The sequence below is a fragment of the Diabrotica undecimpunctata genome, chromosome 8 (assembly GCF_040954645.1).
Source record: "Diabrotica undecimpunctata isolate CICGRU chromosome 8, icDiaUnde3, whole genome shotgun sequence".
Lineage (NCBI taxonomy): Eukaryota > Metazoa > Arthropoda > Insecta > Coleoptera > Chrysomelidae > Diabrotica > Diabrotica undecimpunctata.
The window spans coordinates 69,652,322-69,678,590 of NC_092810.1; the positions used below are offsets into that span (position 1 = coordinate 69,652,322).

The window sequence follows — 26,269 nt, forward strand, 5'->3', positions numbered from 1 at the left end:
AATGCTGACATGACAACCTCTTAAAATTGTTCGACGGCCATGTCCAAGTCGAATGTATACCTTATCATTCCTTGAACCCTGCCTAAACAATATTCCACATCTGCTTGATATGCTTCCCAGTTTGTTTTACGAGGATTACGATAAATTTCTTTGATATGCTCATTTTTTGTCATTTCAAAACAGATATGTCGATGGGTTGAACAGGACACCTCATCTGATAGATGCCATTTTAAACAGTTCTAGCCACGTGAGTCATGGACACTGTTATATCAATTACCTCATTCCGTTGTAAAGTTGGTTTGTTTCCTACGTTTAGTATGTCTAAACCATTTTCCAGAATAACTCACCTCTTGCATTGGTGTTTGTACTGCCCCAGGTCAGATGGTGCGCATTCGCATCACAGCCACTGATTAATTGCAGCCCATTTTTCCTGCAATTTCTCACTAGTAGGTCCAACTCCATTGATGGTGGTTGTTCGGGATTATCATATGGGTAGTATGCTGATCCGAGAATTGTCTCCCTCATACCTCCTCCCTCTATGATCTTCATATTTACTGTCATTAAGTCCCTGGAACCAAGATTTATAAACGGCAGTGTTTTGATATGTCGTTTGACTATTACGCAGCCCTCGGGAATTTGGCTATATATAAGCTGTCCACCAATACCCGATAGACCTATTATTTTGCCCTTATAAACCCTGGGCTCTTGTATCAAAGCTATATCAAACCTTCTTATACTCACAGTAAGTTCTGCCAAAACTGCCTTACTACGCTGGAGGTTTGCTTGCAGGGTTCTGATTGGAGCTATCGAAGTCTCTGATGGTTTTAAAGGATATCTTTCCAAGTCTGTAATACGCCTTGATATTAGCAACCTACATTTAAGTCTGCTCACTCCCACAGGCTCTCCGTAGTCCTCACCACCTCTTAGTCCATTTTTTGGTGTATTCGTTAGCACAGTTTACCCACACTGTCCCTGCGCTAAACGATGTTTTATGGTACTGCAGAAGTTGAATTTGACTTCAGTCCAACTCAGCTCCAGTAGGAGCCTCAACCACTGCTCATTCCAGTTTGTTGATGACGAGGTCTGCTTGAGCCTGATCTAGTTGAATATCAGGATGGTGTCTATATGCCACCGCCATTCTGAATATTTTTGTGACATTGCTGTATGACCTAGTCTGCTCATTAGAGTTTCTTGTTTTTTTAGCAGCCCTTTGTTGCGGGTTGGTCGTGGTATTCTCCCGAGGTCTTTTTACCCACAGGTTTTGCGGTACTCCTGTTTTGGTTTGGATGGGGCTGTGGTCCATTTTCCAGTAGCCATTAGTGCTCTCTCGTCATATCTCTTTTTGAGCTCCAGAGAGGCGTTTTTGGCTACTTTGAGCAGAGTATGTTAGTATGTCCCTCTCAAAACACCTTATGTCTGTATTTGAAACATACAGAATCCACGACAGGAGTTGCCTCTCTGACTGTCTCCGTTGTTCGGGTTGTCTTTTCGATTTCGTTGTCCATAGGCACAGAAGTGCGCCCTTACCGTGTTAAGACTATAATCCCCCAAAATTCACCAGCTTTCTGAGGCATCGTTTAGGGCAACATTTTCTCCCCTGTGCCATGCATCCCCTGGACACGATGGTGTTACACCTCGGGATTAGGGAGCGCGGTAGTTACACAACAAATCGTAACTTATATCGAATCAGTGGTGATTTGTCAATTGACCGTGATGAGTGTTTGTGTATGTGTGTGTGCTATGTTCAATTGACAAATCTATAGTAATGACATAGCTGCCGCTCCATGCCATGTTTTCAGTTGATCTACGGGTGTTTATTTGGTTGAATCTTATTCACACCTGTCCTATTTTTACATAGAACGTCCTCTATTAGCCATTGGAACGTACTGTGTCGGGGTTGAGAGTATTTCCATGTATTCGCACATATACAAATACATCGGCACATACAATCACGGGAGGGAGTGTAGTGGTCGTCGTGATATCGTTTATGGTCCCTCCATAGATTTATGTCTCTGGTCATCTTTATTACATCGTGCATAGGTCTGTTGCAACTTCCTGTGATCTGGTCAATCCATCTTGTTGGAGATCTTCCTCGTGGAATTCAATCTTTCCTTGAATGATGAGTCTCTCCATATTGTCTATGATCTTATAACATGTCCACAAATATTTTAATTGTTGTAGTTCGATTTTGCTGGAGAATCTCTTACAGATATTTAGTTCTTTTAGAAGAGAATTATTTGTTCTACAGTCGGTCCATGGAATTTGCAACATTCTTCTCCAGTAGAACATTTCTGGGGCGTCTATATTTCTCCTTTCTAATTGCCTTAATGTCCAAGATTCACATCCATATATTAGTACTGGAAATATTAATGAGTTGATCAATCGTCATTTTTAGGTTTTTGGAAATATTGGGATCTTTTTATATTTTGGTCATCTTTCCCATAGCGGTCTTGGATAGATCCCATCTACATTTGATTTCCCCCTGGAGCGTCCCTGTGTTTGTAATAGATGATCTGATACAAGAATGAGTTTACAAAACATCAAACTGGTCATTTTTGGTTATATGTGGGTGGTTGTTGTGTTGCTTATCCACTATCATGATTTTTGTCTTTGCTATATTTACTTCCAGACCAAACCTTTTACTCTCATTTTCAACCAGCCTAAGAGATCAATCAGGTCTTCTTAGCTATTGGCTACACTCACCAATCCATTTTTTTATCGGACAGGTTTTATACAGCAGGTCTGTCGAAGTATCAAGGTTTGTATAATAATGTAAGATAATATTAATTGGCGATAGTACGACCTGTAGAAAACCGACGGCTTCCAGAGAAAAAAGATATTTCCACGAAAATACCAGCATTACTCGAATTGAAATGGACCACCATTAACTGAACAGTTTCTGTTTTATTGCAAGTATTATAAGGTCAACTTGATATGGGTATCGAGACACTCAGGTGTGGAAGGGAACTAACGGGAAGATGGGGCTCATCTACTCTGCCTTTAGAACCCAAATCTGTGATTGATATGCCCTTCAGTACTGGTTAAGGTAGTCTTACAGAGGTTCCCGAACACTTGGGGTAGTGGTGGAGATATGAGACAGGCTATATACTCCACTTACGAGGCCATCCAAAAGTCTTACAGCCCAACTTCTTCTCAACCGTAGGAAATGCTCTCTGCTGGTCAGTATGCTTACTGGCCACTGTAGGCTCAGGCGGCATCTACATCTACTTGAATTGGCAGATGGCGCAAGGTACCGTTGTCGCTAAGTGCTCGGTCAGAGTGACCAATGAGCACTCTTGGCGCGCATCGCCCCGCCTTTCTTCTTTTTCCCATTTCCTCATTGGTCTTTTGGTTTGGAATCTTGTAAAATATTATGTATAAATATTAGTTGATTTCCAAACCAACAGTCTACCTCGGTTTCTCCTAGAGCCCTAAACTCTAGGGAGCCGACTAGCGGGGGTCTGCTCCACCTACCTCAGACTCTGAGGTTTTGTATTCGTCTCTTACGATTAAGTTTTATTTTATTCTTCAAAAAGAAACAATTCAACGTCCCAACTAGAATAAGGGATAAGTGTCTAGGGTGTTTCGCACATCGAATTCACGAAGCCCCCTAAGCAGAGCGTACAGCAGAGTGGATAATTCCATAGGTCCACTCTTGCTACGACGACACCGTCTATGTAATAAGGAATAGGATGATAAATGTCTCGATCTCCATGACCACGAAGTTTTATGTACATCTGAGATAACTTATTTCCTTAATGTGTTCCAAAAAAAGCTAATCCAGTCATTCTTCTTTCGGATGCGGACCATGTCTTATTTATACAATCTGTATGTGGGTTCGAAAACAACTTGCGAGGCGGATTCATGTATGGTAACTCAAGTAGGTAATGAATACCACCAGAGCTACAAAATGTGAATTCGTTGAAGTGAGTCACTCTCAAAGTGCAGCTTTTTTGTATATGTTTGGCATCGATTTTAAGTTTATTTGCCGCAGTGTTGGGTATAGTAGATAAAAATACGTTTTTAAATTTTTATTTTAATCTTGTTAAAATTTAAATTAACTCGTCAAGTAGCCTTCTATTGTCGCAACTCAGTAAGTATCTGATGTTAAGTGGTATATTAACTACTAATTTTTTGCACTTCATAAAGTGGTACATTAGACTAGCGCGAAGCTTCATACTATGTTTTCTGCATTCTTAAATATTTTTAAAATTGAATAAAATAATTTTATAAATTTATTTATTTTACGTTTTCTGTACAATCATCGATTCTTCTTAGAGTGTCTGTCCGTTCCGAACGTTGGCGATCATTCTGGCTATGATGACTTTGTTGGCTGCTATACAGAATAGCTGTGTTGAGGTCTTTCTATACCATTCTCTCAGGTTAGCAAGCCAGGATATTCTTCTTCATTCTGGGGCCCCCTTTTCCTTCAATTTTACCTTTCAAAATGGATTGGAGTAGCTCGTATCTGCCTTGATTTCTCATTATGTCCCAAGTACTGCAGCTTACGACCCTTCACGATGTTGACCAAATCCGCGGTTGTGTTCATCCTCCGCAGTACTTCTTCATTGGTGACTTTGTCTGTCCATGGTATCTTCAGGATCCTTCTGTATGACCATAGCTCAAAAGCCTGAAGTTTTGATAGTTTCCGCCTTCAATGTCCATGTTCATCATCGATTGACAAAGTTTATTTATTTATTTTAACAATTTTTGGAAATGGACTCTTCCAACTATTTTGTATCGCTAATTTCGTGGCAATCGTCTCAGCATTTTAGTAGAGAACAATTAATACAATGCTTTTATCTTAATCTACCACTTCTTTTGCCACACGCCAGTTTTCCCCGGAACCATAAGTTATTGTACCCAGTCCAACCTGCTGTCAAGTGTCTCGTGGTGTCGGCTTTGTTCCAGACTCAGGAAAGTGCACCCTGAAACTTCTTTCAGGGTCTCTTCACCATCTTGAGTGTATTCACGAGATTCTCTTTGGAGTGAGAGTATATTTATTTAAGGTTCTTAATAGGAGAGAACTTTATGAATCTTTGACATTTCTGCAGTGTGTTCTATCTCTTCACAATACCTTCTCAAGTACTTTCTTTTTGCCCTTTTCAGTTCCTTATTAAATTAAGTCAAATATTTATAGTAATCTACTCATTCACCTGATCTTTTGGCGAAATTAAATTTTCCTCTGACTTTGGTCTTCCTATTTCCAAGGTTGTTATTCCACTAGGGCACTTTCCCATTGGGATTCCTCACTAACTGTTTGGCAGCCATGTCTGGGTACAGTGTATGTCTTATTGTACCTTTAACCCTTCCTAAATAATATTCCAGGTCTACTTCATATGCTTCCCAATCTATTTTACGAAGATTTGGTGATAGCTATATGTAAGGTGATTTTTTAAATAGTTTTAAACATGTGAGTCGTTGTTATTATCAATTACCTTCTTTAGTTGTGTGGTTACAAAGAGTAGTTTGTTTCCTACATTTATTATATCTATATTCCATAACAATGGTAGCAGTGATTCCCTCTTTTATTGGAGTTTGTGCTGCTCTAGGTCTACTGGTGTGTGTTCACATCACAGCCCATAATCAATTGCAGTCCATTTATCCTGAAATCTCTCACTAGTTTTCCATCCTTCTTGCTGGTGGTTTTTTGATTATATGGAAGATATGCTGATCTGAGAATTATTTCCTTCATACTTCCTCCTTCGATGATTTTTAGCTTTACCATTGATAAATCCATAGAGAAATTCACCAACGGTAGTATTTTATTATACCGTATGACTATTAATAGTATAACAGCACAAGAAGAAGCAGAACCATATAATACACCACTTCAATCATTACTATTCATAAATCTATGGAACAGAAATTCATCAATGGCAGGATTTTAATGTTGTATAACTATTAACAGCATAACACGAAGCAGAACTATATAAAGGAGATCAAGGAGTGGTCCCCCAATGGCTTCTAAACATACATCTACAATTGTGTAAACCATCCGATTTAGAATAGTTTTACAGTTTAGTTTATGATATCCAGAATCCTAGGTATTTGAACTCATTGGGAATTGTTTTATAGTTTAGTATAAAGTTATTATTTAAAATCAAATGGTGACGAGTAAAACACCACAGCTGCTTTAGTGACATCAAGTTTGTTGACTAACTGTCATATTCCTTTGACTGGTTGATATTGTTGCTACTGTGCTTAAAGCTTCTGTTTGTGTGTTCTTATAAACAGGGCACAGTTTGCTTTAAGAAGGGGAATACCGCTTCTACAAAATTCGTGAAACTGGTTAATAGTTTTTTACAATCAAAAACACTATCAAAAGAGTCTTATGAATTTTTGTAGAATTACATTTTTTATTAAAAAAGTAATTCTACAAAATTTCTTTCAAGTCTCTGATAATGTGTTTTAAATAAAACATCTATATTGTAGGTTGTATTTAAAATATTGTAGAACGGCAGACTCATGACCTATTTCTGGTAAAATCGTTCATGAATTATTACATATTGAAAAACTGATTTTATTCAAAATAAAAATAAGCGAAATTAAAATCTACTATAAAATGAACCTGTTAAAATAGCAGCCTTAGTTACTTGAAAAAGATAATACAATTTTGTACAAAACAATTAACTACAATGATAGTCACTCATATAGGCAGCTAATATAAAAAAAATTATAACTTTCATCCATATAATATTCACTATGAAACTTGATAATGTTAATAGTAATCCTTCCTTGCTATTGTAAGGAATTTGGTAGAAATTTTCTCATTTGGATAACACAGTTAATGTAAACAAGATTGCAATGCTAAAAATGTATCATAAAGGCTTTCTACATTTAATTCATCTAATGCATTCAATAATTCATTTATTGTTTGTAGTATTGTAAGCTGTATGTTTTAAGTATTACAGAGAACTGAAAAACTAACTCAAAACAGTAAACTATTTGTATTTAAATTTAATGTACCAATCATCTCTGACCCTTTTGCTAAAACATCTTCATCATATTCAGAGCAGTGGGTTTTGTATTAGATTTTTACATATAAATTGTATTGTGTTGGCAACTTATGGGAAATTTTGTTTTTCTTTGTGTAATGGTATCACTTTAGTACTGAAAAGGAAAAACCATTAAGGTTTCATATATTAGGTTTCATTTACCACTTCATAATATATTTTTCATGTAGGTTAAAAAAGAAATAAAAGAAAAATATGAAACACTTATTCCTCAAATTGAGGCAACTTTAAAATTTATTTATATTATAAATATCTACAATCTACCTATACAATTCTGGTTTATAGACCTTTAGCTACAGCTTGAATTCTGTTCAAAACATCTTCAGGAGACAAATCTTTCAGTGAAACACATTTTTCTTTTCCTAAATCTGAAAAAGAAATATAAGTGTGATTATAAAATTTAGTATGAAACTTTAAAAGTGTTCCAATTAGGCAATTCACTGTTGGAAATCAAGAAATCATTCAGCTTTATGCCATCAAATAAATAAAAATGACATTTTTTTAAACATTAAAAATTAAGAAGTGCATTAAACTCAATAGCAAAAGTAGATATCACCTAAAGCCTAAAGTATAATAATTATAGCCTACTATAGAATCAAACAAATTGAAAGTGAAGGTATTTTATTATTCAACATACTCTCCTCTTAATTGGATACATTTATGACAATGAACCTGCACCTGCAATGAAAAAATTATATTGCTCTGCAAAATAAGCCTACACAGTTCAGAATAACAGCAGCCACAGGCTGTTGAAAATGGCTAGTCAAGGGACACCTGCACACATGAGGCCGTTTCATGAAGACTTAAGGTGCAAACTTTGTGGCAGAGAACCTGAAACAGTCAACTATATTTTTCGTAACTATGAGGCATCAAAAACTTTTTGAAGCCTGGACTTGGCTGCAGTACCACAGGTTTATAACAGACAACCTTCCAAAATAAATAGTAACATTCTTTATAGAAAATTATATAATCTGCTATATTATATTGGCATTTTAAGTTCAAATAAAATCATCTCATAATGTAATATAATAAGAATTAAATAGCGAAACAATCAGGAAACTAATTTAATTTTCAAAATACTAGTAATTCAAAATGTTTTCACTTACCATATCTTGCCCATAATCTTGGTTCAACTCCAGAACATTCTCTTACAAGTATGGGGAATTTTGGATTACTAGATTTTAATTGAACATAGTGTTTTTCTATAAAATCTCTACAAAAATCGAAGTATGTATTAACATTGGGATTATATAACCTAGTAACAATGAGTAAACAAAAAAAATAAAACTTACCTGACTCCTTTACTAGCAGCCCCAGTTTGGCAGAGGTGTATCCGTAATTCCTTCAAAGCGGATCCAAATCTAACGGCCATCCTTTCAATTTGGAATAATTATTTTACTATTTTTCAATTTCTCTTTATTAAATGTCAGAATGACATCAATAATTATTCACCTTCTTTTCTATTTATCCTATAGAGTATTATTCGGCAGCTACAACTTCGTTATCTTCTTCTTTCAATTCACAAAAGTATGTAGCAAACTTCATACATGTCATCCTGCAGGATCACGACCACAGACCACTAAGAGGTAGGTGATTTGTGATTACGCTACGTCACAGTATAGACAACAAATACTGTGACTACGTACCATCGAGCAAAAAGACAAAAGAGGGAATCTAATCCTTATGAAAAGGAGACCAAAAAAGTGGCCTCTGATGGCGGACATATCCGGAAATGCGAATGCGCCAAATTTAAATTTCATGACACTTCACAATAATCATACATGGTGTAGGGGTTTTAATTTATCTATTTATTTGTTATATTACATAATATTAATACATAATACACCTAAAATACTTTTTTTAACACTAGAACACAATAAAGTTTTAATTAAATAATAACAATAATAGTCTAAAATGTGAAACAATTGTTAAAAAACTTCAATAGAAAATACAAATAATCTTTCATGTGACAGTTGGGACAAACAATAACATCAACAATAACATAACCCAACTAAATTTGATTTCTTAAACAAGGAAAGAGTCTCGCTTTCCTTGTTTAATGTGGCCTCTCAAGATGGCAGTTCCTGTCTAACAATATTTTTGCCCCCACTACCTTTACATTCCCTCTTTTGTCTTTTAGCTCGATGCTACGTACCATCGAGCAAAAAGACAAAAGAGGGAATCTAATCGTTATGAAAAGGCGACCAAAAAAGTGGCCTCTGATGGCGGACATATCCGGAAATTGCGAATGCGCCAAATTTAAATTTTCCGACACTTATTAACAGTAGCTATAAAATAGTTTTCAGAATGTGTCTTAGACGAGAATATTTTAATTAAATATTAACGATAACAGTCTAAAATGTGAAACAATTGTTAAAAAACTTCAATATAAATAAGATTTCATGTGACAGTTGGGACAAATAATAACATAACCCAACTAAATTTGATTTCTTAAACAAGGAAAGACTCTGTGGCCTATTTGCGGGAAGCAAAGTAGTCGGGGCACACTTTAAACTGTTTTATTGATTTATTAGCAATAAACTACATACTAAAAAACAAGTAAGAAAACTGTAAGAGTTCTTTTCGTTGTCACCTCGTCGTGTGATCAAGGTTAGTAGATGTTAAGTAGGTTGTCTCGTAACTATGTGGGCGAAGCGAGGGGAAGGCAGAATGCTTACGTCACTTATACGACAAAGTCAAATTTGACAGTTGTCTGCACGTCTGAGTTTAAGTTCACGTTTGTTGATGTCTCTATTCTATAGTATCATTAGTTCGTTTATTTGTTTAGTTATTGTTTAGTTTTTATTTTTAAGTATAGGTATAAGGACAATATTATTTATAGAGACTTATTATTTAGTTATTTGTGTACATAAACACTTGTGAAGTGTGTTTTCGTAGCCGTGATATCAAGGTTTATCATAACAATTATATGTAGTTTTGTACGTTATAATAATGATATATTTTTTTAGATGAGATAAGTATATATAGCTTGAAGATTTGTGCTTGAAGGACTAATCATTTTTTGTATTTTAATCTAATAATAAATTATTTATATTACCTATTGGTTTTTTTTGCCTACCACTAGATATGATAAAATACTGCAAATTCCAGGAAAAACATAATAAGTAAGTTCCTACATATTTAGTATTTTTGCTTTTGAACTTTTTCTACTGTTTTTTTGGGTTTTTGTGCGAAATAAACTGTTATCTCCATTTAAAACACATAATATTATCACTATAATCAATTCTATTTTTTGTCATCAGACTATTGATTTTAGAAAAAAAAATTGATATAATTACTAATATAAGAACCACTTAACATCCCTATACCCAAGAAAATCCCAAAATATATTGCAAAACCTAAGTTTTTGAACCTTATATTAGCATTGAAGCTTATGGCAATTTTAAAAGTGTCGTATGGGTGACGTATTCCCGCCTTTAAAAAGCGAGCATTTGATTGGTCTATAGTTACGAGACAACCTACTTAAATATCTACTAACCTTGTCGTGTGATCGTGTTCTGACAGCCTTCAGCTGCTCTCATCGCCTCTTCTTTTCTCCGTCGACGTTCCCTCACTTCAATAGCACAGTCAACCCATGTGTGGCTGGAGGTTAACTGTCAATCTGCCACAGGGCTCCCCTCCAGTGAGGAACCTGCTGGTTTCGAACGGCTATGTTGACTTGTGTTGCTCATCAGACGGTTGGCATATGCATGTTCTTCCTGCACCTGTTGGGCCGCTGGAATATATGCTGGTTTGAGTCGGTCCATGGAAATTCGCTGAGGAACATTTTGGACATCCACAGTTACAAACTTATCACTTCGTTCTAACACTCTAAACGGGCCGGTATAGGGAGGTGTAAGAGGAGGCTTCACTTTATCGGTTCGCACAAACACATGACTCGTAGTCTGTAGATCCGGATGGACAAAGGCAGTGCGGGCTGAGTGGTTGCTCGTCGGTACAGGACGCAATGCTCCCATGGTCTCACGTAGTCGTTGGACAAAACTATGCTCGTTGGGTGTAACAGCACTAGGGACAAGCAGCTGTCCAGGGAGACTCACTGGGGTACCATACACTAACTCGGAGGCTGTACATGCAATGTCTTGTTTGAAAGTGTTTCGAAGGCTTAGCATGACCAGAGGTAGGGCTTCAACCCACGATACTGTGTCCGCGGCGATGAGAGCAGCCTTGAGCGTTCGGTGGAAACGTTCAATACATCCGTTTGATTGTGGGTGGTAGGCAGTGGTTTTAATATGTTGTACACCTAGTAATCCATTGAGTTGGCGAAACAACTGGCTCTCAAATTGCCTACCTCGGTCCGTTGTTATGGTTCCTGGCACGCCAAACCGGGATATCCATCCCTCAAGGAGCTTCTGCGCGACGACTTCGGTTGTAATCTCCGAGATAGGTATGGCCTCTGGCCATCTTGTGAAACGGTCGATGATTGTGAGCAGGTATCGAAAGTTCTGATTTGCTGGAAGTGGGCCAACGATGTCGACATGTATGTGTGCGAATCGATCGTCTGGCATTCCTAGAGGTGTCACAGGTGTAACAGTGTGACGTCCGATTTTGGTACGTTGACATTGGATGCACTCTCGTGACCACTGCTTGACTTGGCGATTCATGTTATGCCACACAAAACGTTCAGCAATCATTCGTAATGTAGCAGCATGCCCTGGGTGGGACTGCGTGTGGAATTTCAGGAAAACATCTCTTTGGAACACAGCTGGCACATAAACTCGTATACGACCATCTTGGACTGAACAATAAATAGCTCTGGTAGAACTATGCGTTGAAGTTGTAAGGAACTGGCAGGATCGTTCAGGGTCTGTTGAAGACCCTCATCTGTAGTCTGAGCTTCGGATAGCCGGTCATAGTCAATAGTAATGGGTGTTGTGATAGCGTCTACTTCAGGTCGTGAGAGACAATCGGCAACGATATTGGCTGCGCCCTGTATATGTCGAGAATTGGCCAATAAATTCTAGTTGACGTATCTGTCGTGAAGACTGCCGCTCATGTCGCTGTTGGAAGGCAAACGTTAAAGGCTTGTGATCAGTATAAATGGTAAATGGCATACCCTCAAGAAAATGGCGGAAGTGATGTATGCCACTGAATATGGCAAGCAACTCTCGGTCATAAGTGCTGTAGTTTCGCTCCGTCTTAGAAAGCTTTCGAGAGAAGAAAGCGATGGGCTGTAGGTGTTCACCTATAAGCTGTTGCAAAACACCGCCGATGGCAGCATCTGAGGCATCAACTGACATGTTCAATTGGGCATTTGGTGCTGGAAAGACCAATTCAGTCGACGCGGCCAAGAGTTCTTTTACCTTGGTGAAAGCTGCTGCAGCTGCTGGTGTTAATGTTAGTTCTTGCTGCTTTTTCTTTTGTTGAGACAATAACTCCGTTAGTGGCATTAGCTCATTGGCAGCATTAGGTAACCAACGTCTGTAGAAATTGAACATACCCATAAATCGTCGTAGCTGTCGATAGGTCGTAGGTTGTGGAAACTTACGAATCGCGCTAACTTTAGCCGGTAATGGACGAACGCCAGTTGGGGATACCGTGGCACTCAGGAAGTTTACTTCACGTTTACGGAATTTTGATTTATCCTTGTTTGTTTGGAGTCCATTTGCTTCCAGAATCCGAAGTACTGATGCCAGGTGTTGCTCATGCTCAGTCTCAGTCTCCAAGGCAACCAAGATATCGTCAATGTATACATACACATATGAGCATTCTCGAAAAAGGTGATCGAGGTATCTCTGGAACGTCTGGGCAGCATTTCGCAAACCGAACGGCATTCGGAGGAACTCGTACAGCCCAAAGGGGGTTATTACAGCAGTCTTTTGGATTTCCTTCGGGTGGACAGGAATTTGGTAAAAAGCACGTACCAAGTCGATGCAAGAGAAAATTTTCTTACCATGTAGCTGGTTAGCAAAATCCTGGATGTGCGGTATAGGGAAGCGATCTGGTTTCGTCATGGCATTTAAACGGCGGAAGTCTCCACAGGCACGCCATCGTCCATTGGACTTCTGAACTAAGTGAAGCGGACTGGCCCAAGATGACTTTTATGGTCGAATAATGCCTGCCTGCATCAGCTCGTTGAATTCTGCTCGTGCAGCTTGAAGACGGTCTGGTGGAAGTCTTCGTGGTTTAGAGAAAACTGGTGTACCTCGAGTCTCAATATAGTACTGGACTCTTTCAGTATCCTCTGGTATAGCAACAGTTGGACGATCATAGGGATGAGCAGTGGATAAGCCTACTTCTGGCACCCTAACACGACGAGACACACAGGTAATACTGCTTGACATACTTGGACTTACTAGTCGTTTGTTTCTCATGTCTACACTAATGCCATGGTACGTCAGAAAATCGGCTCCTAGTATGGGTGTGGTGACATCTGCGACTACAAATGTCCATGTTACAGGTTGGCCTAGACCAAGGTTTAGTGTGAGCTGTTTCTGACCATATGTTTGGATGCACGATCCGGTGGCAGAATACAGGCGTACAGTGCTGGGCTGAGTCGCAGTGCAGATTTTACGTGGAAGCACACTTAGGTCTGCCCCTGTATCAATAAGAAATTGAAGTTGGAGAGCATTATCGATAATGAAGAGGCGGCGTGGTATGTGAGGGGCTGCGGTTGCCGCCATTACTGCGCCCTTTGATCGTTTTTTGTAAAATTGCAGGGTGGTCTACATTTCTTTGCTTGTGCACCAAATCTTCGATGGTAGTAACACTGTTCGTCTGATGATGACTTGGTACTCTTGGTCATTTGAATCTATTGCCCTTCTTCAGCTACAGTTAATCTGTTGGATAAAGCATTCACTTGGTCACTCAATGCAGCCACTGTTTTGTCTAAGGTAGAGCTATCGGTAACAACCATGACTGGAAAACTGGAACACCGTAGGTACGTATCGGCTTTCTTAGTAAGTTCTTCTAGGTCTCCATCAAGAATAGATATAACGCTTCGAACTGAAGGTGGTAGGCGGTCCAACCAAAAATTTTTGAGAACTTGCGTACTAATGCTATCCATGGCCAAAGTTTGCATTCGATGGAGTAGTTGAGTGGGTTTTAGGTCACTCAGAGTGAGTTCCATCAACTTGTGGATCTTTTCATCTGAGCTGGTGCCATACCTGTCGAGAAGTCGAGTTTTTAGTTGTATATAGGCATTGCCAGCAGTGGGATTCTTTACTATGTCTGCTACTTCTATAAGTACTTCACTGTTTAAACTAGCAACAGTATGGTCGAATTTACAGTTGTCAGTTGTGATTTTGGCTTGTCGAAACTGCGCTTCTAGCCGGAGAAACCATAGTTCTGGTTCAGTGCGCCAAAACTCTGGCGCTTTAATGCCTACCCGTGCAATTAATGAATGATTATCGCCTTCGCACGGTGTAATATTCATATTGTTTGGCATTGTTTGGTCGGTGTTTGTCATAGTTGTGTATAAATCGTTGTACTTACAGTTTTTTTTCTCGGGGTCACCAATGTGGCCTATTTGCGGGAAGCAAAGTAGTCGGGGCACACTTTAAACTGTTTTATTGATTTATTAGCAATAAACTACATACTAAAAAACAAGTAAGAAAACTGTAAGAGTTCTTTTCGTTGTCACCTCGTCGTGTGATCGTGTTCTGACAGCCTTCAGCTGCTCTCATCTCCTCTTCTTTTCTCCGTCGACGTTCCCTCACTTCAATAGCACAGTCAACCCATGTGTGGCTGGAGGTTAACTGTCAATCTGCCACAACTCTCTTTCCTTGTTTAATTTGGCCTCTCAAGATGGCAGTTCCTGTCTAACAATATTTTTGCCCCCACTACCTTTACATTCCCTCTTTTGTCTTTTTGCTCGATGATTAGACCTGACTATGTACTCTAATCATGGTACAATGAGTACTCTAATAATAATTTTTGGACGATTTTCACATTTGGTGCCATTGAAGATAGCTATAATTGAGCTGTCAATTAAAGTTCATAGAACGAAATGTTGGTTCTTGACTGTGTTGCCATGTTTTTTTAATAAATCGGGAAATAGCATGTGATTTATAATTAATAAAAATCCAATAGAACGTTAACAAACTAACAGTAAAAAAGAAATTCTTTCAAAAAATAATAAGAATAGTATTCAGGTACTTTCCACAGATATCTGGTGACCATCTGTAACAATCTGGCAACTAGCGGTTTGAGGATTGCCAAATCTATTAGCTTATTATCAAAGGCAAATGCCAAAAAAATGTTGTAATAATAACTGCAATTTATATGAGAAGAAACGAGTATTTATTCGTTCGTGTTGTATATAAAAAAATAAAAAAATTGCATAATTCATATAATAAAATAAAAATGTATTTTTGAAAGCTTCTGTATTTGTAATTGAAGCCTACAACATATACATTATAAAGACATGACAACACAGTCAAACGTCAAAAATTTGTTTTGTGAATTTAATTCACAGCTCCTTTGTAGCTATCTTCAATGGGACCAAATGTGAAAATCGTCCTACTTTTCTTTTTTACGCTTTAAGCCAATGAATATTGAACCCGACGCAGAAGCATAATATATAAAAAAGAATTACAGAATCTTTTTCACTGTCATGTCATTTTTTAGTCAATAATCAATAAATCGGCCATCGGGGCAAGGGAACGGGAACAGTAACAGGAACAGTGATATGATGAACTGATTTCAACTGATGAAGGAAAGTTCAAATGGGCGATTTAAAATTTAAAACCATCATGAATGATGTAGTTAGGGGAAAGTGGGAAAGGAGTACAAACGGAGCAATTTATTTAACTTATGCATCTACGCGTAATCAAATTTCGATGCCATTGATTTGCAAGCTGTCTTTTTTTGTTTTTTCACAACAAAATCTTTATTTTTAATATATTATATTTTTAATTTTAAAACTTTAAAAGGTACGATATTTACAATATTCAAAGTATTCATTTTTTTTTTTTATTACATGTAAATAATATTTTACTTTGAATTAAAAATAGGTTTGTTCCAACGTCATTGGTTCCAACACTACGAAAAACCGTCACATAACTTTTTATTATACTGTTTTCGTGTCCAAATATTTACGAAGCATTTTTAAAAAATTTCAAAATTTTTTAACCAAAAATTTAATTTTCTCAGAACTTTTCATCAAACGTTTTAGACAATTTTGACTTCTGTCCTTTAATTTGCAAGATTTTTATTCCACTAGGGTACTTTCCTGTTCAAATTCCTCACAGCGCTTAAAGACAGTTATCTTTAAGCGCTGACATGACAATGAAATTGTACGGCGGTCACATCTACGTTCAATGTATGCCTTATCGTCCCTTTAATCTTACCCAACTCTTACCTAAATAATATTCCAGGTCTGCTTGACATGCTTCCCAATTTGTTTTTTACCAGCCAGTCTTCTGTGTTAAGGTCTTAATTTTGCCTCTTTAGACGGGTTCTGATAGTTTCTTATTCAAGTTTTTTTTCGGGGATGCGGGTGAGGACTATGAGGCGCTTGTGCATATAATTTGGAACAATTATATTTAAGTTTACTCCCTCCCACGGGCCCGCAATAGTTTCCACCACTTCGTCACTTCACATTCACACAGTCGTCCATTTTTTTTATACTCGTTAACACAGTTCACCCACATGATCCCTTCGCTAAACGATGTTTTATGGAACTGCAGAAGTTCATTTTGACCTCAGATAGGAGTCTCATCAAGTGCTTGCTCCAGTTTGTTTATGATCAAATTAGCTTAAGCAGGATCTAGTTGAGTATCAGAATGGTGTCTGTGTGCTACCACCATTCTAAATACTTTTGTCAGGGTGCTTTATGACTTAGTCTGCTCGTTAGAGCACCTTGGTTTCTTAGCAACTCTGTTACGAGGGGGGCGATGGTATTCTCCCGAAGTCTCTTTTTATCGTCGGGTGTTGCTGATTTGGATTTCTTAGTATTTGCTATGGTATATGTTCCAGCAGCCATTTTTGCCGTTTTCTTATCTTCCTTTGTTGAGCTCTAGTGAGGCGTTATTTAAGACTTACTTATTTATTTTTTAATTCAAAAATTCGAAATTATACTTCACAATTTCGAATTTTCAAATTTTAAAAAATAATTCTTTGGTGTATGTGCTAAAAAGCAATTCTAGGGTACTAACAAGATCAGAAATTGTTTTTTGATCGAAACACCTTACAATTTTTAGAGCTTTATCTCCCGGTGATTGACTTTTAATTAATTTTATTTATAGTTTATAAGAAGAGAGTTTTAATTATATTATTTGTAGATTTGTACATATTTCAATTAAAAATTTGAATCATAATATTATTTCTAAAAAGATTCATTTATTAAAAGTAAAAATATTATTATTTTCTTTAAAAAATTTTATAAAACGCAAAAATTTAATCGTATTCTACGACCACGCGGCATCTACATATAAAAATATCTAAAGTTACATTTGTTGCCCCACTCTTTCATATTTTAGAAGCAATAATAGCGCTGACATGGGCGCTCTTTAGTGGTACTAAAATCTTGATCCACCTGTCACTGTCATTCTCTTCTTTTTCATAACGTGTGATCAACATTTGCCGACGCCAGAGATATCTTACATATCTCTGGCCGACGCTCAAAAATTACTGAAACATCCTTCATTATAATATATACTATATTCTACTATATTCTTCTATACTATATTCTTTGGTGATAGTGAACAATAACAGTTCGAGTTCGGGAACTAGATTTGTAGATTTTACTTCTTTAACTGTACCACTATTCCGCTATTCCAGCTTCTAAAATATGGAAAGAGTGGAGCAATAAAATTTATTTTAGATATTTTCTTAAGAACTGTCGCATGGTCGTGTGCATAGAACGCTAAGCTTTAAATTTTTGCATTTTATAAAAATAGAAATCAAATCCTACTCATGCATCATATTTTTTTTGCAGATAATAAAATATTATTTTAACTTTTAATTACTTTATTTTTAGAACTATAAAAAATACATACTGTGGTTGAAATTGTTAATTCAAATGTGTTAAGCCAGAATGGTATAATCTTACAGCAGAATTACCAGGCATTAAAATTTTTGATGGAGCTTTATCTCATTTAGACATTCGAATCGTTGAATCGAAGCTGCAATTAAAAATTATGTAATTCTGTTTTGTCTACCGTCCAACATCACTCATGAGCGTCAACTTCTTTATAAATCAGTCTTCAGGAGTTTCGAATCTTACTGGGATGAGGAGGTGTTAAATTTTTGGGCGAACCATAATAACTATATATAACCAAATATTTACGCCGATTTGGAAAAACGCATTGACGCAAAAAAATATTTTTGAAGCAACTGGGGTAGGCCATTGGCCATTCAATCCAAATGCTGTTCCGAATGCTGCCTTTGCCCCTAGTTGTCTGACACAACGAGACATTGAAACAATCGCCGAAGATTTTCAAGAAAATCCTGTAACCGAACCAGAAATTGAACCAACTGGTAAAAAGGCTACAAAAAAAGTGATACAGGGACAGTTCATATGACTGACTAAGTGCAAGTTTTTTTTTTGCAAACGGACTAAGTGCCAAAAAAGTTGACAGGCCATTAACCCATTAACGCCGAGAAAAAAATTTTTTTGAATTTACGATTTTTTTATTTGAACTTTCATAAAGAAAGGTGTAAAATTAACCTACGTTTGGAAAAAAATAAATTTTTATTTCAAAATACACAAAAAACATGCTGTCACCATATGGGCCCTGTAGGCGTTCCAGGGTATACACAAAATATTATCTGAATTAAGTGTTTGTGTGAAATTTCATAAAACATTCTAAACATAAACCAGGGACGTATTTATAGTTTTTTAATGGGGGGGGATCCTAATTTCCAAATTAAGTAAAACCGGGGCTTGGTTTTGAAATACCTTTGAAAAAAGTAATAAAAACAAATTTCTAAAAATTTTATTAAAACTTAAAATACCGTTTTACAAAATTAAATTCATTCTCTTCCTTCTTTCAGCTAACTTATTTACAATTTCTGAGGAATTTAGACCTATTGTCACATTCCGATGAATACTCATGAGAGCTAATCCTGTAAGCCTCTCGTCTCCCATTCTATTTCTAAGATAAGTTTTTAACCGTTTAAGTGATGAAAAAGTACGTTCAGGTGTGGCAGTAGATACTGGAAGTGTTGCTAAAATTTGAAGAAGTTTCCTAACCGTTGGAAAAAAAATTTTATCACATCGGTCCATAGCTTCTAGTGCAGTAGACGGCTGTTCTTGATTGCACCAGTGGTTGTGCCAAAGCTCATACTCACTTACTAAATGTTTTATTTCAACTTCCCTGAGAAATATTTCTCCGATTCCTGCTATACATTTCTTTGCTCTCTCAGTATTTTGGGTGCGATCTGGTAGAAGTAACTGAATTCCTGAAATTGCTTCTTCGTGAGGTTTAAAGCGAGCATCAAGCTCGGTCACTACATGTTGTATAAATGGATAAAATATATTTCGCCGATAGTAAACTTCAGCAGTGTCCCCTGGTATATTATTGCGGTTCAATTGTCTCCTACTTACTCTTGGAACAGTTATATCTGCTGAAATTAATTTTTTTGCTTCCTCAAAAAGATTTGAGAATTCACGTTCGTTACGAAGGTTCTGTAAAGTGGTTTTTATTGTTTTTACGTAACTGCAAGAGTCGGTTAAATCTACATTGACTTTTTGTAGGGTTCGGTTTAAGCTTGACGTATAGGAGAAAACCTTCCTTAAAATAGTTAGTGAAACTATAAATTGACTGTTTTCCATTGCGACTTGTAACTGGTAAGCTTGGGTTGCAATTTCCCTTCCAGATTCTTGAAGTTCTTGAAGCACGGAATTTACTACAGGAAACATCTCAGCAAATCTTTCGACGGCTGTATGTTTTTCTGTCCAGCGTGTCTCACAAAGCGAAATAAGCGTTGAATGAGGTGCTTCAATCTCGTCCGCAGTTCTTTTTAAAAGTCCATCCCGGAGTGCAGATTGCCGAAAGAAGTTAATTATACTTTTAATAGTTCCGATGCAGTTTCGTATTGCAGGGATCTCGCATGAATGACCCAAAACTAAGTTTAATGTGTGCGCCACACAGTGTACGAATAGTGCTCGAGGATATTTGTCCATGATTATTGTTCTTACTCCTTTAAATCGTCCGCTCATCACAGCCGCACCATCATAGCCCTGGCCAACTAAATTCTCCAAATCTAATCCAAACGACTTAAGTTTATCGATGATTGTCGTAGCTAGAGCTAATCCTGTTACTTCATCAACGTGTATAAATTCAATGAAATCCTCTCGAATAAGTGCCTTTCCAGAAGAGCAGTCTACATACCGAAGGCAAAGTGAGAGTTGTTGGTGACGCGAAATGTCTTGAGTTTCGTCAGCAAGTACAGCAAAGAAACCTGATTGTTTCACTCTATTTATTATTTGCTCCTGAACAGCATTTCCACACAAATCAATAATTTCATTTTGAATGACGGACGATGTGTACATAGCCCGAGAATGATTGCTTTGAGAAATAAGGTGATTTTTAAGTACTTCATCACCAGCTTGCGCACGAAAACGAAGTAGTGCACGAAAATTACCGTCATTATGTAGAGGATCTATAATACCGATTTCACCAGAGTCTTGATTTCCTCTCAAAGGCAATTCCTGCCGTCCGCAAAATAAGATTGTGTCCACTATGGCACATAGCCTCTCTCTATTTTCTCGGGCAATTTTTTTATTTTCTTCATTAAACGACTCTGTAATATCACGAGTTTGACCTTCCATAACGCTTACAAAATTTCTTGCCCGTTCAACAGCATATTTATGATAATTTGTATTTCGATGATGTTCCATTTTTTCCAGAGCTTTTTTCCAGTTATTAAATGGTTTTGTGACAAAACTTCCAAGTTTTTGATCACCGCGACCACCTTCGGTCTGTCCAAATAAAACGCACATTTTGCATAATGATCCTTGTAACATATTTGAATATACTAACCATGGATTCTTTTGGGTCCAATGACGTTGAAAACAAAGTTTTCTTTTACCACAGACGGGGAACTTAAAAGTCTCTGGAGGGGTCCAAGTTTCTTTTAAAACTGTTAATTTTTCTTCGTCATTTTTTGGATTATTTGATAAATATTTACCAAAATCGTAGTCCATACCAGAATCCAGACCAGCTAAAAAAAATGCTTTAAAATGGTGAGAGATTAAAATTAAAGTAACTTACCATTGCTTGGTTCTCTGTTTCTATCTGAGGTGGAGAGAGTTGGAGCATCCCCATCTGTACTAATATCCATACTCGGCGTAGTTAGGATTTTATCGTTTTGAGGATTCGGTTCATCATTAGTTTTCCCCTTCTTTGGAAAAAATCCCAAAAGCGACTGCTGTAAAGTTCGTTTCATACTTCTTTCACTAAAACATTAATATTAAGCAATATCCAAATAATAATTATTATATTATCTATATATACGTAACGACACTGTAGATACTTACACAAACACCACAAAAATTTCGACAAATACAACAGTTTACTGGATTTGTACTTGTACGATAGCAACAAAATATAGAAAACAATACACAAATCCACATATGCACCGGCCGGCCGACAAACAAGACTGGCACTAGACAGACAGCACTAGACTGCGACTCATATATAACCACCGTTCAGTGATAAAATAAGTTGGGTCACTCTCGATTTAGCGCCGGTTTACCTGCCCCCGTCGTCTCACGCCCCGTACCTACCAAATTCTCACCGGTCAGTCCTCTCTAAATTTCTATCGTTCAGGCACCGTTCAATGTATTTGCGGAGCGTTCAATATCATTTATGACTACCGGAAAAAAAATCTTTCGGCAAGAGCCGAGATCAAAAGAGTGAACCTACTATTTGGAATAGGTGTACGGTGATATAACTACTAATAGCGTTCTAATTCTAATAGGTATTAGTTTATCTGTATCTACGCTGCTACTGCGGACCGACAGCATCCGTGCGCTGACTCATTAATTTATTTTTATTTTTTATACATGTAATATTGGATTAAAAGTAATAGTTTTGCATGGACTGCAAGGAGGGGGTTTGAACCCCCTAAACCCCCCCCATAAATACGTCCCTGACATAAACCAACATCGCACTTGATACACATTGTACGCCCTTTGCTTATACAATTGAACCCGGCACATCTTCTTCTTTTTCCTTCTGGCACTACTACTACGTAATGGTTTAACCCATCAAATCTGACATCGTCTCCAACACGGCTGTTACTTCCAGCAGCTTTAGGCATTCGACCTGGACCTTTAGTTGTCGTTTTGTACTTTGCCAAATATGTCTAAAAATCCCAGTAACATGTAAGACTACGTAAATATGTAGTAAATTATAACATTACCTGAGCAATACTTCGCCTAAACTCCAACTGGCTGATATTTCTGCCACTTTTGCGGTAGAGAATCCAAGCATTTTGTATAGATACATCAATAAGATATGTGAATATTGACCAGTACCACTTTTTTGATCTTACACCAATACGATAACTAAAACAATGTATGTTATTATATTATTATAATCAATATACTTTACATACCAAGATACATTTGCATCCATCAGATCGGTGCCTTCCATGTTTTTATTGTATTTGGAAATTACATCCGGACGTGGTATAGGTACGTTTCTTTTATTTTTCCTTGAAAATCTCTCTACAGATTTCACTGGAGTAACCCCAAAACACGTACTGGCCTCTGTTACCACATTATTGTCCATCCACCTCACATAAAGAATACCATGGAATACCATCAGTACTAAATTTGCTTTAGCGTCACTTTGTACCACAGTATGTAATTGCTCATTTGCTAAATCTTCAGATGTGTCCTCCACTCTCGTACCATTTGAAAATACAACTTCAGCTAGAGCTAACAGTTGACGACTACTCAAATTTTCAACAGTTCCACCCTCATCTTCATCCCCTGAATCCTAATCGGTCAGATCCTGACAGTCAGGTGGCTGTATGTATATATCAGTGACTTCGTTATCAGATTAGTAGGCGATATCTAACGCTTCTTGAAGAGTTATTCCTCTGAAACTAAAATTATCGTATAAAACTATAGGTTAATACATATTGTCCGTAGTACGCCTACTGGTCCCATATGGTGACAGTGACGTTTACGAGGAAATTATGAAAAACTAGAACCATATATTTAGAAAATCAACAAACAGTATTGCGAAAATACGTTTTTTAAATAAAATCGATCGCCTAGATATACAATAAAATAAATAAGATCCACATAATTTAACTTACCGTAACGGGATGTCCATATTTTCGTCGTCGAAAATAATCTGTCCAATAAAAAATAGCACAACCTCTCACTCGCGAGTACAACAAGCAACTGATCTTGTCAAGCGCATCCAATGAGCATTTTGAACGATTAGTTCTCAGTCAGTGGCTTTCAAATTAAATTTGTCAGTTAGTACACGCTAATAAATATAGGGCGGTTTTGTGTCCCCATATGGGACCCGTAGGCGTTAATGGGTTAATGCGAAAGCACAAGAAGTTACCAGAGATTTATTTAGTACACAATCTCATAGCTCAGCAAAACCAAAATCGAGTTTAAAAGAAAGAGTCATGGTACTGTTTCTGGTGTGATGAATATAGAGTGGCTGACAAGACAAGCGCAAAGCGCAAGTGTGTTCATTATAATCGGTATATCCACGAGGAATGTAAATATCTATAGGATAAACAAAAGACGACAAGAACATATTTGTATGTCCTCATCTTCGATGTGTGTAAATGTGGATTTAAATTTGACTGATGTTCTGTGGCTTACAACAGAATTTGTTTAATTTGGCTCACTTGGCCATCTTTTCCGGGAAAGACCTCAATCACTCTTGTTAATACCCAATAAATAGGAGGAGTTTTGTCTTCAATCCACAAGACGAGATCATTGGGTTCTATGTTCTTAGGCGGGAGAAACCATTTAGGACGATTTTGAAGGCTGTTCAAGTAGTCGACTTACCATTTTTTTCAAAACAATTATTGGAGTTTGGACATATGCTACCATAAATTGAGTCTATTTTCGGGAATGAGGTAAGATATTGTCCAATTAAGAAGTGTAAAGGAGTAAGGTAAATAAAATCAGAGAGATAATTTGAAAGAGAGCAAAGAGCCCTTGAATTAAGCACAGCTTTAATTTGAACGAGAACTGTGGCGAATTATTCGAACGTAAGCTTAATATTGCCCAGAAGCCTACGCATATGATGTTTTGCGCCCTTTATAGCACCACTATAAGGGGCTAGAGGAACTATAGTTTTCCAGCGAATGTGGAACGAGGCTGAAAATTATTTAATAGAGCGGGAGGTTTCATTTTCATTTAAAAATTTATAGAGAATTTATAGGTGCAGGAAACGACTTCAATATGAACAGCTCGAGGCAACAGGCAACCGAAAGAACAATATAGGATTTTATTAAAGGAGCCTTGCGGAGGAAATCTAATCTGACATGAGTGAACACTCGAGAGGAGTTTAAACGTTCTTTTGGAAAATCTGCCATAATCTAGGTAGCTGGTTTGGCACGGAACTTAAAACAAACCATACTTTGGTGACTTTTTTTACTTCTCGTAGTCTATTCAAAGGCCAATATTTTAGACGAATTTGGGGCAGAGTACTTTGAGGACCTGAGTAACAGAGTCTGACATGTTATCTGTGGAGGATGAGACGGACTACACGTTTTTTTGAGGGAAGGGCAAGGGGATATCTTTGATCGAATGTAACTTCTGAGTTTCCAAGGCGGCCTCACACCCGGAGCATTTCATTTTCAATCAAAAAGGGATTTAGGGATAAACGACACTTATTTTTGGGTTGTGTTTCCATAAATCCAATTGAAATTGATTAAAAAATGGAGGACCATGAAACCATAAGGAAGAGTTTAATATTTCAGTGGGTAGCATTCTTTGGGAGAGTATGTCGGCAGGATTCTCTTTAGACGGTACGAACCTCCAGTGAGCGTTAGGAAAATTGTCTAGAATTTGTGCAACCCTACCTGTTACAAATTGGATCCAACTAGAAAGATGTAAACGAAGCCAAGCGAAAACAATTTCTAAATCCGACTACATATTTGTAGAATCTAATCGAGCTAATTTTTTTAACAATGTCGGTAATCTTTGCTGTGAGTTTACTACACAATAGCGCATCCATGAATTCCAATCTTGTGAGGGTCAAGTGCTTTAGCGGACTCTTAGATGCTAGAGGGGAACAAGATACCTGTTCTGATTTATAATCACACGTAAGTAGATACAAGCTCCATAAGCCTTTAAACTTGCATCCGAGAAAGAGTGAATCTCAACGCCAGTGATTTCTTGACTTAAAAAGACATATCTAGGTATACTTAGATGTATATACTTAGCTATACAAGTCCTTAAAATGAGAGAGACTGCTAACAAAAACTTAGCCACTGGTATCAATGGTACCATTGGTATAATGGTATCGTTCCAACTGATTTTGCAAATCCAGATTTTTTTGTATTATGAGCTTATTGACAACTATAACTGGATTAATAAGACCATGAGGGTCAAATATTTGGGAAATCATTGACAGTACTTCTGTCTTGGTATATGAGTTCTTTTCTTTAGGGTGAAATCTGGAAGAGAAATTGAGAAAGTGTCAATAAAGGATTAAACCTTAGAGCAATTATATGGAGATATGACATTAGAAGAGTTCGAAGAAAGAGAAGAAATATTTTTTAGAAATCAGTCCGAGTTAGAACATCATTTATGTAGAGAAATACATGCTGGTCCTAGCAAACTAGATATTTCTTTATGAGCTTTGAGGAGACTTTGTTCATCATTAGCGAAGTAGAGAATGTCATCAGTTTAGAAACTATTTTGAAGAGCATCACTATGGCGCTTTTAGTTCCATATGTGACTGTTAGCAGTTCCAGAAAAGTTTGATCAATATTAATTTTAACCTGTCTGAACATCTTTTATATATCCGTTGTGAAAACAAAGGAATATTATATATTATATATTATATATTATATATTATATATTATATATTATATATTATATATTATATATTATATATTATATATTATATATTATATATTATATATTATATATTATATATTATATATTATATATTATATATTATATATTATATATTATATATTATATATTATATATTATATATTATATATTATATATTATATATATATATAAGGAATATTTATATAATTTATATATCCGTTGTGAAAACAAAAGAATATAATCTAAAGCGTAGCAAAATGTCAAAAAATTCCATTTGAAGGGTAGGACATTTGAGTAG

General features: G+C 36.8%; 3 protein-coding genes across 3 annotated transcripts; all 3 read right to left on the reverse strand.

Moving 5' to 3' along the window:
* Positions 1 to 7,212: 7,212 nt before the first annotated feature.
* On the reverse strand, positions 7,213 to 8,507 carry ND-B8 (NADH dehydrogenase (ubiquinone) B8 subunit). The gene is made up of 3 exons (XM_072541519.1): positions 8,309 to 8,507; positions 8,123 to 8,229; positions 7,213 to 7,384 (listed from the first exon to the last, which is right to left on the reverse strand). The coding sequence occupies exons 1-3, from the start codon at positions 8,386 to 8,388 to the stop codon at positions 7,296 to 7,298; spliced, it is 276 nt and encodes a 91-aa protein (XP_072397620.1). The 5' UTR covers positions 8,389 to 8,507; the 3' UTR covers positions 7,213 to 7,295.
* Positions 8,508 to 13,075: 4,568 nt separating this feature from the next.
* LOC140448886 (uncharacterized) lies at positions 13,076 to 13,657 on the reverse strand. The gene has a single exon (XM_072542011.1). The coding sequence runs from the start codon at positions 13,655 to 13,657 to the stop codon at positions 13,076 to 13,078; it is 582 nt and encodes a 193-aa protein (XP_072398112.1).
* A 5,279-nt stretch (positions 13,658 to 18,936) lies between these two features.
* Positions 18,937 to 23,342, reverse strand: LOC140448887 (52 kDa repressor of the inhibitor of the protein kinase-like). The gene is made up of 6 exons (XM_072542012.1): positions 23,253 to 23,342; positions 22,542 to 23,036; positions 22,347 to 22,491; positions 22,089 to 22,289; positions 21,194 to 21,350; positions 18,937 to 21,143 (listed from the first exon to the last, which is right to left on the reverse strand). Exons 2-6 carry the CDS (start codon positions 22,748 to 22,750, stop codon positions 18,937 to 18,939), a joined length of 2,919 nt encoding a protein of 972 aa, XP_072398113.1. The 5' UTR covers positions 22,751 to 23,036; positions 23,253 to 23,342.
* Positions 23,343 to 26,269: the final 2,927 nt, after the last annotated feature.